Here is a 20,462-nt window from a genome sequence, read left to right as displayed (position 1 = left end):
AACATTCACACTTGTCTCAAGCAGACAAGAGTTCTTTCTCCCACTCAGGATATTCTACAGATATAGAAACCCACTTGCCTAGTTTCCAACAGACCTCACAACCTAATAGGATGCCTGCCATATATGTTGGTGAAACGTCAGGAGAGAATGCTTCTGGAACCTGGCCATTTAGCGTGGAAAACTCATAGCAACCCAACCCTATGTGCCTTCTTCTGCAGAAAAAAATGCCTCAGGGACGTTCCAGGATGTCCGAATCCCAGGAGCAAATGGCAAAAGTGATTCTTTTCCAAATCTCAAACACATTTGGACAGTGTATATCTCACTTTGAGAAATGAAGCAGTTCAAAAGGGGATCAATATATATATCACTAGGTTCTTGTGGGTTTTTTTCGGGCTATATGGCCATGTTCTAGAGGAATTTTCTCCTGACGTTTCGCCTGCATCTATGGCAAGCATCCTCAGAGGTAGTGAGGTCTGTTGGAATTAGGACAATGGGTTTATATATCTGTGGAATGGCTGGGGTGGGGCAAAGAGCTCTTCTCTGCTGGAGCTAGGTGTGAATGTTTCAACTGACCACCTTCATTAGCATTTGAAGGCCTGGCTGAGCCTGGGGGAATCTTTTGTTGAGAGGTGTTAAGATGTGCCTGGTTGTTTCCTCTCTGCTGTTTTGCTGTTGTAATTTTAGAGTTTTTTAATACTGGTAGCCAGATTTTGTTAATTTTCATGGTCTCTTTCTTTCTGTTGAAATTGTCCACATGCTTTTGGATTTCAGTGGCTTCTCTGTGTAGTCTGACATGGTGGTTGTTGGAGTGGTCCAGCATTTCTGTGTTCTTAAATAAAATGCTGTGTCCAGGCTGGTTCATCAGGTGCTCTGCTATGGCTGACTTCTCTGGTTGAAGTAGTCTGCAGTGCCTTTCATGTTCCTTGATTCGTGTTTGGGCGCTGCGTTTGGTGGTCCCTATGTAGACTTGTCCACAGCTACATGGTATACGGTATTTATTTATTTATTTATTTGCTTTTCTTCTATACCGCATATATCAGCCTGATACGGCGACTCTATGCGGTTTACAGTGCAATTAATAACAATTACAATAAATAGGACATAACATACAGACATATAACAAATAATCATCTACGCCTGGATGAAATCAGATCTCGTTCTCATAATCCATTAGCCATTCCTTGTTCAGTAATGCCGTCATTGTGAGTTCAATTGCATTGTTGACCGAATGCCTGTTCGTAGAGCCACGTCTTGGTCCTCCTCCGGAACGCTAGCAACGAAGGGGCCTGCCTGATGTCCACGGGTAGGGCATTCCATAGCCGAGGGGCCACCACCGAGAAGGCCCTGTCTCTCGTCCCCGCCAACCGCGCCTGTGACGCTGGCGGGACCGAGAGCAGGGCCTCCCCGGACGATCTTAATGTCCTTGCCGGCTCATAGGAGGAGATGCGTTCGGAGAGGTAGGTGGGGCCGGAACCGTTTAGGGCTTTATAGGCTAAAGCCAGCACCTTGAATTGTGCCCGGTAGCGAATTGGCAGCCAGTGGAGCTGGCTCAGCAGAGGAGTGGTGTGCTCCCTGAGAGCCGCTCCCGTTAACAACCTGGCTGCCGAACGTTGGACCATCTGAAGCTTCCGGGCAGTCTTCACGGGCAACCCCACGTAGAGCGCGTTGCAGTAATCTATGCGGGATGTGACAAGAGCGTGGACTACCGTGGCCAAGTCAGACTTCCCAAGATACGGGCGCAGCTGGCGCACAAGTTTTAATTGTGCAAATGCTCCCCTGGAAACCGCTGAAACCTGGGGTTCCAAGCTTAGCGAAGAATCCAGGGTCACACCCAAGCTGCGAACCTGCGTCTTCAGGGGGTAGGCCTTCAAATGCTAATGAAGGTGGTCAATTGAAACATTCACACCTAGCTCCAGCAGAGAAGAGCTCTTTGCCACACTCCAGTCATTCCACAGATATATAAACCCATTTTCCTAATTCCAACAGACCTCACTATCTCTGAGGATGCTTACCATAAATGCAGGCGAAACGTCAGGAGAAAATGCCTCTAGAACATGGCCATATAGCCCAAAAAAACCCCACAAGAACCTAGTGATTCCAGCCACGAAAGCCTTCGACAATAAATATATATATCAGTCTACCCGAGATCTGGGACCAGGGACTTCGGTCTTCATAAGAGGCCCATCGTAGTCAAACTCCACATCAATCTTTGCCGCTGCTTGACTGATGCCCCGGTGCCCTGCAAACCATATAGAATGAAATGTTTATTATTTTACTTTATTATCGTTATTATTACATTTATAATTTTACTTTATTATTGTTATTATTACATTTATTATTTTACTCTATTATCATTATTACATCATTTAAACTTTATTATTATTATTACATTTATTATTTTTCTCTCTTTATTATTATTGGAAGGATACATATGCACATTTACATTGAAGAATGTTAGAATAATGGTTTAATCAGAGTTGGCCAGTCTTATCTTAAATTACAGTTTTACGTAAATATTCCAAAACATTTAACCTACTGATGCCTCAATTAACGCAAATTTTTGGTTTTTTTAAATTTTAATTTTGTTTTACCAGTAGCTGCTGCATTTCCCACCCTCGGCTTATACTCAAGTCAATACATTTTCCCTTTTTTTGTGGTAAAATTAGGTGCCTCAGCTTATATTTGGGTCGGCTTATACACCTCGCTCGAGAGCAGTACATGTGAAAAGGATCTTGGAGTCCTTGTGGACAACAAGTTAAACATGAGCAAACAATGTGATGTGGCGGCCAAAAATCCAATGGGATTTTGGCCTGCATCAATAGGAGCATAGTGTCTAGATCTAAGGAAGTAATGCTACCCCTCTATTCTGCTTTGGTTAGACCACACCTGGAATATTGTGTCCAATTCTGGGCACCACAATTCAAGAGAGATATTGACAAGCTAGAATGTGTCCAGAGGAGGGCCACTAAAATGATCAAGGGTCTGGAGAACAAGCCCTATGAAGAGCGGCTAAAGAAGCTAGGCATGTTTAGCCTGAAGAAGAGAAGGCTGAGAGGAGACATGATAGCCATGTATAAATATGTGAGAGGAAGCCACAGGGAGGAGGGAGCAAGCTTGTTTTCTGCTTCCCTGGAGACTAGGACGCGAAACAATGGCTTCAAACTACAAGAAAGGAGATTCCATCTGAACACGAGGAAGAACTTCCTAACTGTGAGAGCCGTTCAGCAGTGGAACTCTCTGCCCCGGAGTGTGGTGGAGGCTCCTTCTTTGGAAGCTTTTAAACAGAGGCTGGATGGCCATCTGTCGGGGTGATTTGAATGCAATATTCCTGCTTCTTGGCAGAATAGGAGTTGGACTGGATGGCCCATGAGGTCTCTTCCAACTCTTTGATTCTATGATTCTAGTATATATGGTAATTTAAAAAACAATTTAATTTTTTTATCAGGAGTGTACATGTTAAAATATAATTAAAATACAATGGAAATGACATGGAAAAGCTAGACAGCCTGCATTTAGATACAGCTGAGATCACTTTAGTTCAATAGCTCTCTCTTCACTTGACCAACCTCACAGGGCTGTTGTTCAGGTAAATTAGGGAAGAAGGGATAAATATGATAAAAATAAAACAAATCCCTTTGAGCAAAGCCGGACTTGTTTCTGGGGATACAATCAGACACCTTGTGTGTGGCCATGCTAAATGAATATAAAAGGATCAACAATAACCACAATAGTTTTGAGTGAGAATGTTAATAGATACACAAAACAACAAAGATGTCCTTAAGAAAGGCTGCCCTGCCATCCCAGAACATTGTCCGAATGGCACTTTTTCCCAAGAAATGCAATGTTCAGCTAAGCAAGTAAACACCTCTTACGCAACTTTATTTATTCTGTGCGGAAGGGGTAATACAAGTTGCAGCTGAGGATGAAAGAGCGACGGAGTTTGCACCCATTGAACTCCCCTTTGGCACTCTTCCTGGGACCAAAAAGCCTCTCCGTTCCTTAAGGGTCACAAATCCAAAGGGAAGACTTTGGATCAGCTCTGAGTCTGATTTTGCTTACAGAATAAGACTGGCTAGGCTTTAAGAAGAACTCTTGTAAGCTGAACATATTTTTTCTGGAGCAGATGGGGAAACGTTACAGTTCAAGAGCAAGCCAACGGGTGGAAAACAAACATTGGAAGGAAGCCACGAACGCATTCAGGATGGTGGCAAAAAGCATCTACACTGGAGAATGAATGCAGATTGGTGCCACTTTAATTGCACTTTAAATGCTATGGAAGCATTGGAATTATAATTTTATAAGGTCTTGCACTTTCTCTGTCAAACAGCACCAGTTCCTCACCCAACTACAGATCCCAGGATTCCACAGCAGGTAAAGTGGGGTCAAACTGCATTAATCTCACAGTGTATACACGTACTCAGCTTTGGCCACATCCCCTGAAACTCCAATGTAAGACCCCCAAAGTAACCTTTGCATTTGCCTCTCTGTGCTTTATTAAATCACTCACCTGCTGCAAATATCCTAGAGTTCTGCTGCAACGAAGTGGCCAAGTGTCGGCTCAGCAGCATCGAGGCCATTTTACCTTTCCTTCCACCAGAAAAAGAAAAGCAATTCAAGAGTTAACTTCTTCACTTCTGTCCAGATGAAGACCTGGAAGAGATGGAAAGAAATACAGTAGACTCTCGCTTATCAGACATTCCGTCTTATCCGACGCCCCCCTTTTTCCTCCAGCATTTCCCTTTCAATTAAAGCCACAATCCCCAACACTCTCTCCATTCCCAATACATGAAAAAGGGCAAGAAAAGGAGGAGAAGGAGGGAAGAAAGGGGGAAAAGAGGCAGGACCGGAAACGGAAGCGTCCTCCCTCTTCCCTCTGTGATTTAATAATAATAATAATAATAATAATAATAATAATAATAATAATTTCCATGCTCCCCTTTCACATCCGGGCAGTTTCTGCTGGGCCACTCTACCCCCAAGGTGTTGCCTTGGCTTAATCCTTTGAGTCCCTGTTGTTAGTATTATAAGTGTCTAGTGTCGAAGACACGGATACGTAGGAGATGTCCGTATTATCCGACATTTTTGTTTATCTGACATTCTGCCAGCCTGTTTATGTCGGATAAATGAGACTCTATTGTAAAACACAACCCAGCTCATGCTCACATACCTATATACACTGTAGGTGCAGACTCAGTCACTTATATTTCCTAGATGTTTTGCTATGCATATTTGAAAGGACAAATTGAAATTTTAAAAAAAGGAATTTTCCCAGGATCCACTATATCAAGGTTTCACCTTTTGGATACCTAAGGTACTTAAAATTAGAACTGGAGTTTGTATTCTGGGCAAGTGTGGGCAAAGTGTGGCACCTGCCAATGTTTGCCACCCACGCTTAAGAATATATATTGAATTCCATGACATTTTAATTGCCAGATGCACCAACTTTTGATTTATGTCCTCCAGCAGAACCTCAAGTTACTGGAAGTGACTTTAAAATAATCTTTGAACACAAATCATCTGCTTAACCAAACTCTAGTTCCTATGGAACATCTACACTGTAGAATTAATGCAGTTTGATACCACTTGAACTGCCTTGGCTCAGTGCTGTGATTTGTAGTTTGGTGAGTCACCAGCACTTGTTGCCAGAAAAGTTTCAAGATCCTGCAAAACTACACAGCATTGATCCAGGGCAGTTTAAGTGGTCTCAAACTGCATTAAATCTAAAGTGTATATGCACTTCTAGTCTAATCTAACACAGTCTTGGTCAATGGCTGAGGATTCTGGGAGCTGAAGTCCAAAACATCTGCAGAGCCAAAGACTGAGGTCCATGACATTAGGGAATTGAGTGTTATGGTAATGTTTCCTTTCACAAAGCTGTGACCTTCCATCGTCAGCTGTCTTCCCAAAATATTACCAAAGTTTGGTTCCCGTAGTGGATCCCCAAAACTATGGACATAGAAGTTCCATTATATATAACTAGCCGTCCCCTGCCACGTGTTGCTGTGACCCAGTCTGTGTATATGTTTTGTGTGTGTGTGTGTGTGTGTGTGTGTGTATATATATATATATATATATATAGGTGTATATGTGTGTGCATGTGTGTATATATGTGTGTATTTCTGTGTTTATATGTGTATATGTATATTGTGTATATGTGTGTGTATGTCTATATGTATATGTGTGTATATGTATATGAAAATATGTATGTGTGCATGTGTATATGTATGTGTATATTTATGTGTGCTTGTGTCTCTGTATGTCTGCATGTGTATATGTATATGAGTGTATGTGTATATGTATATATATAGTTTATTTTTGGGGGGTTTAAGTCCATTCTGCTGGGTTTTTTGTGTGTGTTTTAGGGGTGATGGACACTCATTGGCCTGATAGGTGTATTGTGTCCAAATTTGGTGTCAATTCATCCTGTGGTTTTTGAGTTATGTTAATCCCTCAAACTAACATTACATTTTTATTTATATAGATGGTATGGTGAAATGGTGCCCCTTATACAGAAAGGCAAAATCAAGGTGTGCTTTTCAAAAACCTTTCTCTTCCAACAAGCTTTTGATGGATGAATAACTCGGGACTATGTCTGGTCTTGTTTTTATTGTATTTTAAAGTTAATTGTATTGTTTTCATCTACTGCTGTAAACCGCTCCGAGCCAAATTGGGAGTAGCAGTATACAAGTCAAATAAAAAAATAAAAAAATAAATAAAATATCTTTTTGAATATTTTTAAGCTGTTGCATCTAAAAATGCAGAATCCGTGTGTACAGAGTACAATAGCATATGGCACCGATCTTTGGCACAGCAGAACATCTCAGAGGCCAAAGAAAGGCTTATCTGTGCCGCACAGGCTTCCACAACCTGCTGCAATAAGTCATTCCTTCTCTGCAGAAAATGCTGCTGTTCTTATCGCCTTTCTTAAAGGACAACCCCACAAATCCATGGAGAGGGAGTCACAAGTGAAAAACAAAAGGTACAAAAAACAGGGATGATAAATAGCATTTGAGATCTCTAGAGATTTACCAAAGTCCCCCAGACTGCAGGATTAGAGCCCCATTGACACTGCTATATTATGGAGTTTGAGACCCCATTGTATAGTCAATGCAGACTCACACAATGCTGTTGATACTCTATTACATAAGTCTACATCTACCATATAAAACAGCAGTAGTTCTCAACCTTCCTATTGCTGCGACTTTATAAAGTTTATCATGTTGTGGTAACCCCCAACTATACAATTATTTTCGTTTCTACTTCATAACTGTAATTTTGCTATTGTAGGGAATTGTAATGTAAATATCTGATATGCAGGATGTATTTTCATTCACTGGATCAAATTTGGTACAAATACCCGATACACCCATATTCGAATACTGGTGGGATTGGGGGGAGATTGATTTTGTCATTTGGGAATTGTAGTTTCTTAGATTTATAGTTCACCTACAATCAAAGAGCATTCTGACCACCACCCCGCCCCCCCTTCCCCCATAATGGAATTGAACCAATCTTGGCACACACAAGTCCCACCACCAACAGAAAATACTGGAAGGATTTAGTGGGCATTGACCTTGAGTTTTGGAGTTGTACTTTGCCTACATCCAGAAAGCACTGTGGATTCAAATAATCATGGATCTAGACCAAACTTGGCATGGATAGTCAATATGCCCAAATGTAAACACTGGTAGAGTTTGGAGAAAATAGACCCTGACATTTGGGAGTTGTAGTTGCTTGGATGTATAGTCACTGACAATCAAAGAGCATTCTGAACCCCACCAATGAAAGAATTGGTCCAAACTTCCCACACAGAACCCCCATGACCAACAGAAAATACTGTGCTTTCTAATGGTCTTTGGTGACCCCTCTGATACTCTCCTCATGACCCCACCAGCGGTCCCGACCACCAGGTTGAGAAACACTGTAATACAGTTTCAAGCTACATTATACATCATTGTTGATGGGGTCTTAGAAAACCTCCACAAATACTCCCCTGTGAGTCTTCTGCTAAGAGGTTTATTGTTATTCCTACATAATTTGTGTTCAGCTTTGAAAGAATTGTATCCAAAGAAGATTTGAATATAATAAGATCTCTCTATCCATGGGTTCCTTACCAACTGTCATTCAGCTTCTAGCAAAGGTTGACCATAGATTCATGCAGGAAGACCTAGAAATTCCGCCTTCCATTTTCTCTTTCTTTTCTTTCTTTCTTTCTTTCTTTCTTTCTTTCTTTCTTTCTTTCTTTCCTCTTTCTTTTCATCTCCTTCCCTTCCCTTCCTTTCCCTCATACACTCCTTTCTTTTCCAGTGGCCATTTCATCTAGCCTTTGTGGTACAACACATGTACATATTTATCTATATCATCAATATCCATATCCATGTCCATGTCCATAGGTAAAGGTTTCCCTTCACATTAACTCTAGTCATATCCGACTCTGCGGGGGTGGTGATGCTCATCTCCATTTCTAAGCCATCCTGAGTCCCTCTATGGAGGTTAGAGAAGAACGGCATATAAAAGTTTTAAATAAATAAATAAATAAGCCGAAGAGCCGGTGTTGTCCATAGGCACCTCCTAGTTCATGTGGCCAGCATGACTGCATGGAGCACCATTACCATCCTGCCGAAACGGTAGCTATTAATCTACTCTATTAGAATGGTCCGCCCCAGGAGACTTATGGATCCAAATGGCTTCCTGACGGCTCTTGGGGACTCTCCCACCTCCTTGGCTAGCGATTCTGTCGATGTTCTGGTCTCTCACTGGAATAATGAGTTGACCAGGGCCATCGATACAATCGCTCCGGAACGCCCCCTCTCGAGCAGCCGAGCTAAACCAGCCCCTTGGTTTACTAAGGAGCTGGCAGCGATGAAGCGAGAGAAGAGGAGGCTAGAGTGCGTGTGGCGTCGGAACCCCACCAATCCAGCTCAAACACTTCTGAATACCTTTTTAAGGTCCTACGAGGTGGCAATAGCGGCGGCACAGAAAACGTTTCTGGCAGCCAATATTGCATCTGCGAAGAATCGTCCAGCGGAGCTCTTCCGAGTTGTCAGGGGCCTGTTACATCCGCCAAAAAGCGAGGCCTCAGACAACTCGGTGGCTCGCTGTGAAGCATTTGCTCGATTCTTCGCGGATAAAATTGAGCGGATTCGGTCAGGTTTTGATGTCATGTTAACGGCGGTCTCTGGGGATGTGATGAGAGCATCTGCTTGTCCAGTTTTGTTGGATTCGTTTCAATTGGTTCAGCTTGAGGATGTGGACAGGATCCTTGGAGAGGTGCGACCCACCACATGCATCCTAGACCCCTGTCCATCCTGGCTGATCAAGGAAGCCAGAGGGGGTTTGGCAGAGTGGGTAAAGGTGATGGTCAATGCCTCCTTACAGGAAGGAAAATTTCCAGCGAGCTTAAAATTAGCTGTTATAAAACCGCTGTTGAAGAAACCATCACTGGACCCCACTCAATTTGACAACTTTCGGCCAGTTTCCAATCTCCCCTATTTGGGCAAAGTCATGGAACGTGTGGTGGCGACTCAACTCCAGGGGTTTCTGGTAGACACTGATTATCTAGATCCGGCACAGTCTGGCTTTAGGCCGGGACATGGTACTGAGACAGCTTTGGTCGCCTTGGTAGATGATCTTCACCGGGAAATGGACAGGGGGAGTGTGTCCCTGTTGGTTTTGCTGGATCTCTCAGCGGCCTTCGATACCGTCGATCACAGTATCCTTCTGGGGCGCCTCAAGGATATGGGGCTCGGGGGCACTGCCTTGCAGTGGCTCCGATCCTTTCTTGAGGGACGGTCACAGAAGGTGTTATTGGGTGACACCTGTTCGACCCCACAACCGTTGTTGTGTGGAGTCCCACAGGGATCAATCTTGTCCCCGATGTTATTTAACATCTACATGAAGCCGCTGGGGGAGATCATTCGGAGTTTCGGAATGAGATGTTATCTCTACGCAGATGATGTCCAAATCTGTCACTCCTTCCCACCTTTCACCAAGGAGGCTGTCCAGACCTTGAATCGGTGCTTGGCTGCTGTGTCGGACTGGATGAGAGCTAACAAATTGAAATTGAATCCAGACAAGACAGAGGTCCTACTGGTCAGTCGTAAGGCCGAACAGGGTATAGGGTTACAGCCTGTGTTAGACGGGGTTACACTCCCCCTGAAGACTCAGGTTCGCAGCTTGGGAGTGATCCTGGACTCATCGCTGAGCCTGGAACCCCAGGTCTCGGCGGTGGCCGGGAGAGCTTTTGCACAATTAAAACTTGTGCGCCAGCTGCGCCCGTACCTTGGGAAGTCGGATCTGGCCACGGTGGTCCACGCTCTTGTCACATCCCGGTTAGATTACTGCAACGCACTCTACGTGGGGTTGCCTTTGAAGACTGCTCGGAAACTACAATTAGTCCAGCGAGAGGCAGCCAGATTGCTCACCGGAGCATCATACAGGGAGCATACCACCCCCCTGTTGTGTCAGCTCCACTGGCTGCCGATCCAGTTCCGAGCACAATTCAAGGTGCTGGTTTTGACCTATAAAACCCTATACGGTTCTGGCCCAGTGTATCTGTCCGAACGGATCTCCCTCTATGTCCCACCCCGGAGCCTAAGATCGTCTGGAGAGGTCCTGCTCTCGACCCCGCCTCTATCACAGGTGAGATTGGCGGGGACGAGAAGCAGGGCCTTTTCGGTGGTGGCCCCCCGCCTGTGGAACTCACTCCCCGGGGAAATTAGATCTGCAACATCGCTCCTTTCTTTTAGGAAAAAACTAAAAACATGGATCTGGGACCAGGCATTTGGTCAGGCGGGCAGATAAAGAGAGAACTTTATGGACGGCTAGGAAATGACTAACGGACTGGACACGAGGAACTCTGGAAACAAAACGCTGATTACAAGAATTTTATATGATATTTTATATAAAATGTTGGGCACCGGTTGCTGATGTTTTAACTGTGATGATCGTTTTAATTATATTTCTGTATATTTGTTTTTGTATATTTTTGTATACTATGTGTAGTGTATAAAGGCATCGAATTCTGCCTTCTCTGTAAGCCGCCCTGAGTCCCCCTCCGGGGGTTGAGAAGGGCGGGGTAAAAGTACCAGAAATAAATAAAATAAATAAATACTCACATTTGCATGTTTTCGAACTGCTAGGTTGCCAGAAGCTGAGGCTAACAGTGGGGGCTCACCCTGCTCCCCGGGTTTGAAACGTCAACCTTTCGGTCAACAAGTTCAGCAGCTCAGTGGTTTAACCCGCTGTGCTACCAGGGAGCCCTTATCCATATCCATATCTATCCATTAACTTGTTTGATAAAAGAAATGGTTCAAAACTTGTTTTGGATTTAGGGGATGCTGGTGGTTCGATTCTAAAGTCAATTCCGATTTTCACAGAAAAAAAATGTTCAAAACTTTTTGAAACTTCCGAGACTTCCGAATCCTTTCGTTAATAGTTTGAAAGTGTTATTTCCTGTTTTATTGGGTGGTCTTTACTTTGAAAGTAGTTGTTTTACTCCAGAAGTGGGGAAAAGCAGCGGAGGAAATTCCTTCCTTCTTTGGTTTAAAACCGGCTTCCCTGGCTTGAGCCGAGGCCAGAGACCAGAAGTGGGGAAAAGCAGCGGAGGAAATTCTTTCCTTTTCTGCATTAAAACTGGCTTCTCTGGCTTGAGCCGAGGCCAGGGACCAGAAGTGGGGAAAAGCAAACAGAGGAAATTTCTTCCTTCTCTGGTTTAAAACTGGATTCTCTGGCTTGAGCTGAGGCCAGGAAATTCCTTCCTTTTCTGGGTTAAAACTGGCTTCCCTGGCTTGAGCCAAGGCCAGAGACCAGAAGTGGGGAAAAGCAGCGGAGGAAATTCTTTCCTTTTCTGCATTAAAACTGGATTCTCTGGCTTGAGCTGAGGCCAGGAAATTCCTTCCTTTTCTGGGTTAAAACTGGCTTCTCTGGCTTGAGCCGAGGCCAGGGACCAGAAGTGGAGAAAAGCAAATGGAGGAAATTCCTTTTTTCTCTGGTTTAAAACTGGCTTCTCTGGCTTGAGCCGAGGCCAGAGATCAGAAGCTGGGAAAAGCTGAATCTTTTCCAACTCACTTCATGAGTCATAACAAAAAGCTTCGGAAGGGCAAAGGGACTTCCGGTTTTCTTAAAAACTTCAAAATCGCTTCAAAACGGTAACTTTTCTGACTTTATTCCAAATTACAAAGATTCCGACGGTACCTAACCATGCCTACTATCCATCTATCTATATGAGATAAAATGTTGGGATTGTGGTCACTGTGTGTGATTAATGCTTTAACGTAATCCTCTACTAAAGCTATGGATTCCTCCGAATTGGCAAATCTTCCCTTCCACTCTCCTCTGTGAAACTTCCTCTTTTGTTGGCTTAACCTCAGTGCTTACTGAAGTATTTGAAAAGTCTAATTGAAATGCCAGCATCGTTCCATCATGTTCCTTCTTCCTCCCCCATTTTTCTTTTCTTTTCTTTTCTTTTCTCTTTCTTTCTTTCTTTCTTTCTTTCTTTCTTTCTTTCTTTCTTTCTTTCCACTAACAGAATTTAATCAATCATCCCAGAGATGTATTCAAAGTTGTTTTCTTTCCACAGTAACTACTACCTTTAAAAAAGAATATTAATTAACCACCGGGCCCTGGACTTCCATCCCTGTGGAGCATCACCCAAAAGTTTAAGCGCATTTTGCAACTGAGGAGGCAGACGTTTTGGCCTCGCCGCTAAATCCCCCACTGCCTTCCACACTTAGTTTGCTTCCCAGATGGAAAAGAAGGTCAAATCCAGTTCACTTTAAAGAAGGATGCTGACTCACAGGCCACGCAAGGGCTCTCCGTCTTGCAATCCTCCACCCCAAGATTCTTGTTTAGCACAATTTCAGACACTGACAGCTGCATCCACAGATGACTTTGGTTTTAAAAAGGACAGAAAGTGGGAAGGATGATAACGACGACGCCAACAGCAATAACAAAAAAAACAAAAACTCTGCAGCAGAGAATAGTTGCATGATAAACTGGATCTGAATATCTCCAAGTTGCACCGGGACTGTGGCGCAGCTGGCTGGGAGTCAGCTGCATGAAGATCACTACTGCCCAATAGGTCATGAGTTCAAAGCCAGCCTGGGCTTCCGACCAATTTGTGTAACTTGCTGTCGACCTTTGCAGCCCGAAAGAAAGTTGCATCTGTTAAGTTGAAAATTTAGATACCGCTTATGCTGGGAGGCTAATTTACGACGCCATAAAAATCTCCAGCAAGCATGCAAAGAATGAGGAAGTACTACATCAGTGTCACAAATAGACAATGAAGCGACAGCTCCCCGGGTGGCTGGAATACCTTCATGAAAAAGCTGGAATGTTAAATTGCTCTTCGTCTGTCTATATATGTTGTGTGTCTATGGCACTGAATGTTTGCCATGTATATGTGCACTGTCCCCTGCAGGGTGAGAAGGGTGGAATATAAATACTGTAAACAAATAAATAAATAAGTTCTGTTTAGTATTTTTTTCCATTTGGTCTGGAGACCATGAATTCTTCTGAGGAGTGGCCCAAAGAGCTGGGTCTATTTAGCCTACAGATTAGAAGTTTGAGAGGAGACATGAGAGCCATGTTTAAATATTTGAAAATATGTCCTTAGGAAGAGGGAGCAGGGCTTGTTCTCTTCTGCCCTGGAGACTAGGTCTCGTGAAGCAATGGGTTCAAATGACAGGAAAGGAGATCCCACCCGAACCTTAGGAAGAGCTGTTCACAACAGTGGAACTCTCTGCCTTGGAGTGTAGCGGAGGTTCCTTCTTTTAAATACTCTACTTAAAAGCCTTTTAAGAGGCTTTTAAGTAGAGGTTGGATGGCCATCTGTTCCTGCATGCTTTTCCTGCATGGAAGAAGGGGGTTGGACTGGATGGCCCTTATGGTCTCTTCCAACTCTACAATTCTATAACCCTATTTGTCTCAATGAGGCTGGATGGCCACATATCGGGAGGGATCAGATGGTGCCTTCTTTTATGGCAGAATGGGGAAGTCCTTTGGGAGTCTCTTCCAACTCTTTGGGATAGCAGTAAACAAGCTTGCTCCGTGTTCTTTGCCTATTTGTGTGAGTCTAAAAAAAATAGATGGCCCATGTGGTCTCTTCCAACTCTATGATTCTATGATTTATTGCAGTTTGCAACTGCCTGTTTTGCAAAAGTGGCTCAAGGCAATTAATCTGGTCGGTTGGCCAGACTGCAAGTCATAGCTTGACAATGCAGTTGTGAAAGGTAGGGTGGATGTGTGCCAAAGGGATGTGTTTTCCAACCACAGAGAAAGAAAAAGAACCGTAACCCTGCTCCTGAAATGCTGCATGGCCGCACTGGATTCCGTCAGGCGCAAATGGGTCATTTCCCGGCATTGTGGCATCCATTACGCACCCCTAAGAAAAAGAAGTTAATGGCCCTAATGTGTGGACCATCCTTTACAATGCTTCCATGCGCACATCCCTGCCTGGCACACTCCCAGCTCTGCACACACACACACACACACAAGCGCACAGAGAGGTGCATAATGCAAGGAAGCCATCCTCCCGAAGTGCAAGCAGGGAAAGCAGCCGCTGCGCATGGGTTGTCATGGCACCCATGGCGGGGCAGGCACAGGAGCGCAACGGGGACCAATCAATGACAAGGAAGAAGGGGGACACCTTTTGTGCCATAAACCACTATTATACGGTTGCTGTAGAAACTAATGGAAGAAGAACCAGCAAAGGGATGTGTAATTATTAGACACGGGATGCTGAGTCAGTCCAGTAAAGCCGTGCACCGCAGGTTCACATCTTTTTGGCCGTGATAAAGAAGAACAGAATGGATGGGATTTATGTAATAGACCCAAGGAAGAGTCGATTTAGCAAAGACCGTGGGTGCATCTATATTGTAGCAGTAATGCAGTTTGACACCACTTGGGGAAAGACTGAAACACATCTGGTCCCATGCATTTTGGATTAGGGATGCTCAATGCACTTTGCATCATTCCATCTACACAGTAGAATGGATGCAGTTTGGCACCGCTTGGACTGCCATGGCTCAATGTGATGGAATCATGAGATTTGTAGTTTGGTGAGGCACCAGCAACCTAGAGAAGGCTAAACACTTTGTAAAGCTACAACTCCCACAATTCCATAGCATTGAGCCATAGCCACTGAAGTGGTGTCAACCTCCATACATTCTACAGTGCAGATGCACCCTGCGATGCTGATATACTAGGGTTTGTTATTGCTTTATGACTCGGTCAACCCAAGTCTATTTTAGGGTTTTCTTGCCCAGATTTAGTATCCAAATGAGATTTGCTGTTGTTTTCCTCAGAAGCCAAAGCAGTGCCATATAATTCATGCAATTTGACACCACTTTAACTGCCATGAGTCAATGTTATGGAATTTTTGGGAGACCTCACAACCTCCGAGGATGCCTGCCACAGATGCAGGTGAGATGTCAGGAGAGAATGCTCCTGGAACATGGCCATACAGTCTGGAAAACTCACAACAACCCAGTGATTACGGCCATGAAAGCCTTTGACAACACATTTTGGGAGTTGTAGTTTGGGGAGCATTATTTGATAGAGAAAGCTAAAAGCTTTGGAAAACCACAACTACCATGATTTCAAACTCAGAGGGACGGACTTGTCGAGGTGTGCCAAACAGGGATACGAACCATGGTCCAATGTTCAAAACACTGCACACAAGCAACAATAATGACAAATTACAATAGTTATCCTTCTGTGATCACCAAAATCAGGGGTCTCCACCAGAATTACCAGCAGACTGAGACCTTTTCTAAAAGACTAGATCTTCTTGCAAAACAGTGAACCCACAAAGGGATTTTCTTTTCCTGTTTCTATGGCTCTCGGCCCACATCCTGCCTCTCTTAAACCACAGCTTCTTGAGACGGAGATGGAAATGTCAGATGCAACCATATCACGTCGTGCCTGCAAGAAGGCAAACCAGGTCACAGGAATCTCACAAAGGAGACAGCAAACCAAACAGGACAGCCTTTCGAAGGAAGGCGCTCCCGAACAAGCCTACTTTGAAATAAATCCAATCTGACAGAATTTAAGCACTGGCTCCGAAATACCTCCAGCGCCGATGATGTAACAGAGACCTCCAGGTATTTTGGACTATAACTCCCATCAGTCAATCTTCTCAGGGATGCTGGATGGGAACAAGAGAGACAACCTTTGCAGTGGATGTTCCTTGGTTTTACAAATGCATTAGAGTAACACATTTACGCACACAATCTATGGTGTTATAACCACTTAAATAATTATATAAATATGTGTGTTTGTGTGTGCGCACGTGTGTGTGTATCCAGGCATGGACAAACTTTAGCCCTTCAGGAGTTTTGGACCTCAACTCCCACAATTCCTAACAGCCAGTTGTGCAGGAGTTGAAGTCCAAAACACCTGGAGGGTCGAAGTTTGACCATGTCTATTATATACACACATACAAACACACACATACACACATGTATATAGCCCCATATATATGTATGGTTATTTAAATGGTTATAATTATAGATTTTCTGTGTATGTGAGTGTGTGTATGTGAGTGTGTCCTGTCCAAAGCTAAAAGATATATATTTTTGGTTGGAGTTACACTATTAAAATGGACCTGTCCAAAGTGCTATTTTTAAAAGTTGGATTTCTAAAAATGCAATGAAAAGAAAGGAATTAAAAAAAAGAAAATGGAGAAAAGACAAATTAATGGTCTAGTTGAAGGATACAAGCAAGGGCTAAGCACACACTTTAGTAGAACTTGGCCAAAGGAGTAAAATCAATGAATTAACTGGTTTTACCAATTGGTTGGCTTATATCTCAATTGTTGATGGGTCTACTTGAGTTGGCACAGTCCAATGAGGTTTTGGCCCCTATTTCCCAAAATAGATTTGCTTGAAATTGACATCAGTAAAACACAACCACTTGACCATTAAAGAATGGATAGCCCGTGTTTCGCTTTCCAGTCTATAAACCCTTTTAGCAAGCATCTTAAGTATGCAGTAATCGCATTCACTACCAATTAAATTTCAAGTTGCAGGAATATAATTCAAAGGATGCACATGTTTCCGAATGTCAAGACAAACGCTATCCTTACAAAGAGGCCTTTCCTTCAAGGACAAGTGGAGATGGCATATTTAACATGAGAGCATTTGGATGACCAATCGTCAACCATAATTGCTGGTGACTCTCTCCAACTCCCACAATTCCTACAGCTTACCAACTGTTAGGAATTGTGAGAGTTGAAGCTCAAAACACCTGGAGGGCCAACATTTGCCCATGCATGGTATATACTGCAGAATAAATGCAGTTTGACACCACTTACGAACTACCCAGGGATCCATAGGTTGGTGAAGTACCCACCCTCTGCTAGAGACCTTGGAAAATTGCAACACTAGCTTGAGCAAGTAAAGTGGTATCAGACTGCAATAATTCAGCGGTGCAGATGCATCGCCCGGCTGCTTTCCTGTAAAGGCTGAATGGGAAATCCAAGCCGCGATTTCTCTAATGAAGCCAGTAAATGCAGAGCAAAGCAACACCCGTGAAGCCTGCCAGAGAGACCTTTGATCGGAGCTATCAAACTGCTCATTTGTTGCATCTCAAAAATAGTCCAGGTCCCAAAAAAAGAGCACGGCAGGGTTCTGATGGTTTTGCAAAGATGCTGGAAAACTAGGCTTCAAGGACTCCATGTCACATAAACCATTCAGGATCCCTATAAGATTTCCCCTCTTTAAAACCAATAGCTTTGGAGATTCAGAGACTACTAGTTTAAAACTGTTTAAAATTTCTATTGCTTACAACCATACACAAGCTAATTTCAGAAACTGGCCAATTGTGTCTGATTTTACTTTATTATTACCCTGATTTTATATTATCTGTGAAGCTAACCAGAGTCAACCATGGTTTGTGCTCGGATGGAAAAGCAATAGGAAAGAAAACGAGCCACCAAGTTGTTAGAATATGTCTCTTCAGATCAAGGTTCGAATCCCTGCTCAGCCATGATAACATTACATGGGTTCCTGTGAGTTTTCCGGGCTGTATTGCCATGTTCCAGAAGCATTCTCTCCTGACGTTTCACCCACAACTATGGCAGGATCCTCAGAGATGTGAGGTCTGATGGAAACTAGGCAAGTGGGGGTTATATATCTGTGAAATGTCCAGGGAGGGAGAAAAAAACTTGTGTCTTCTTGAGACAGGTGTGAATGTTGCAATTGGCCATCTTAATTAGCATTGAATGGTCTTGCAGCTTCAAAGCCTGACTGCTTCCTGCTTGGGGGAATCCTTTATTGGGGTTGTGTTAGGTGGCCATGATTGATTCCTGTGCCAGAATTCATCTGTTTTCTGAGTGTTGTTCCTTATTTACTGTCCTTATTTTAGAGTTTTTAAAATACTGGTACCCAGATTTTGTTCATTTTCATGGCTTCCTCCCTGGAAACCATGAGACCACCCTGATATATAAACCCCACATGATCCCACAGATATATAAACCCCACTTGCCTAGTTTCCAACAGACCTCACAACCTCTGAGGATGCCTAGCATAGATGTGGGAGAAATGTCAGGAGAGAATGCGTCCGGAACATGGCCATACAGCCAGGAAAACTCACAGCAACCCAACAAGAACAGCGTTCTGGAAGCAATGATAACAATCTGATGACAGAACACCTTAATGGAAATGCCATATATAGACTCCCAAGAGCACAATGACAAAAGTAACACAGCATGGACGTGCCACATTCTCTGAGGAAACCTTGCTGATTCTGAGGCCGTTGGACAGAATTCGACCCATTGATAGTCAAAAACACACGTCAATGACATCCAGAAGATGGTGAAACCTAGAAGATAATAAGGACATTTCCCTTGCTCTCTAGAAGGGATCAAGTCAGGCAAAGGACAATGGAAGAAACAACACACTATGAAAAACGGTAGAGACATGATCAGTTTTGAACAGTGTGGAGAAGGAAGAACATTCTCTGTTTCCCATTTAGCAAAGCTGGTTAAATCGCCAGCTGCAGAAAATCTTGCTGATCGAAAGGTTGACAGTTCAAGCCCAGGTTGGCATGAGCTCCCAACCCTCAGCCCAGCTTCTGCTCACTTAGCAGTTAGAAAACAGTAATGCGAGTAGATAAATAGGGACCGCTTTGGTGGGGAAGTAATAAAAAGGAGCCCATGTGGACATGCCGACAATTTGATTGGGAGAGCGTCTAAAGACAACAACAACAACAACAACAACAACAAAGCTTTATTTGTACCCCGCTGCCATCTCCCAAGGGACTCGGTGCGGCTTACATGAAGCTGAGCCCAAAAACAACAATACAAGCAATAATAACAACAATACAAGCAATTAAAATAAAACATGGACAATAAAATATCAAAACATAACAATAAGACAACACACAATTAAAACTAAGGGAACAAAGCTCCTTGGCATGGAAGATGGAACAACAACACCCCTGTGGTTGGAGTCGAGTACAGCTTCCAGATGCCAGAGATGGAAAAAGATGGGAAGCCTTTACCTCTGTTTATGTAGTGTCTGTCTTTGTTAATTGTATGAAGGCATTGAATGTTTGTCATATATGTGTATGTATCTGCCCTGAGTCCCCGCAGGCAGAATATAAATAAAGATGATGATGATGATTATTATTTTACTGACACAAAAATACATTATGTCACAGCAAACGAGATCTGTATGCTGGATTTCATATCACAAAATCACAAGTCAAACATTTCCCAAGCATCTAGGACTGTGTGATGTATTTTCAAAAGGTGCGCACAGATCCAAGTAAGGTGGCCTTTTGCAGTTGACAGATTGCGATTTTGTCAATGTTTATTGTTTCCAAATGCTGGCTGAGATCTTTTGATATGGCACCCAGTATGCCGATGACCACTGGGACCACCTGTACTGGTTTATACCTTGTCGTGGTGGGGGGCTTAACTGCTCCAAGGATGCTGAGAGCTGTAGCGTAACTACCAGCAGGTCCAACCAAGCCAGAGAGGTCTCAGCTGAGGAGTGGAACCGACAGCACCTAACCCATTAGCACTATGGAGAAGCAAATCAAAACAAAGTCTATACTGGCTCGGTCAACGCCCAGGATAAAAAGGACTGCGGTGGATGCTGCTGATTCTAGACATCCATAGACAAGTGGGCTACAGAATCAAAATACAAATGAACAATCATAGAAGTGGCAGAAATATACAATGCCAGAAAACCGCACTATTATTATTATTATTATTATTATTATTATTATTATTATTTTACTGATACAAAAACACAGTATGTCACAGCAAATGAGATATATATGCTGGATTTCATATCACAAAATCACAAGTCGAACACTTCCCAAGCGTCTAGAACTGTGTGATGTATTTTCGAATGATGTGCACAGATCCAAGTAAGGGGCCTTTTGCAGTTGACAGATCGTTGTTGTTGTTGTTTCAGAGCCTAGAATAATGGTGTAGGAAAGGACTTCAAAGA

The 20,462-nt window shown here is 43.4% G+C and overlaps 1 protein-coding gene across 1 annotated transcript in view; it reads right to left on the bottom strand.

The window, feature by feature from the left end:
- ABAT (4-aminobutyrate aminotransferase) overlaps nucleotides 1–20,462 on the bottom strand; it is a 58,864-nt gene that overhangs the window by 30,400 nt on the left and 8,002 nt on the right. The window contains exons 2-3 of the mRNA XM_060786586.2: nucleotides 4,508–4,650; nucleotides 2,142–2,239 (exon numbers count right to left, since the gene is read on the bottom strand). Coding sequence (XP_060642569.2) covers nucleotides 2,142–2,239; nucleotides 4,508–4,577 — 168 coding nt within the window. The 5' untranslated portion in view covers nucleotides 4,578–4,650. The remainder of the gene's footprint in view (nucleotides 1–2,141; nucleotides 2,240–4,507; nucleotides 4,651–20,462) is intronic.

The sequence above is a fragment of the Anolis sagrei genome, chromosome X, assembly GCF_037176765.1.
Source record: "Anolis sagrei isolate rAnoSag1 chromosome X, rAnoSag1.mat, whole genome shotgun sequence".
NCBI classification, from domain to species: domain Eukaryota; kingdom Metazoa; phylum Chordata; class Lepidosauria; order Squamata; family Dactyloidae; genus Anolis; species Anolis sagrei.
This window is presented reverse-complemented; position numbering and strand designations above follow the sequence as displayed.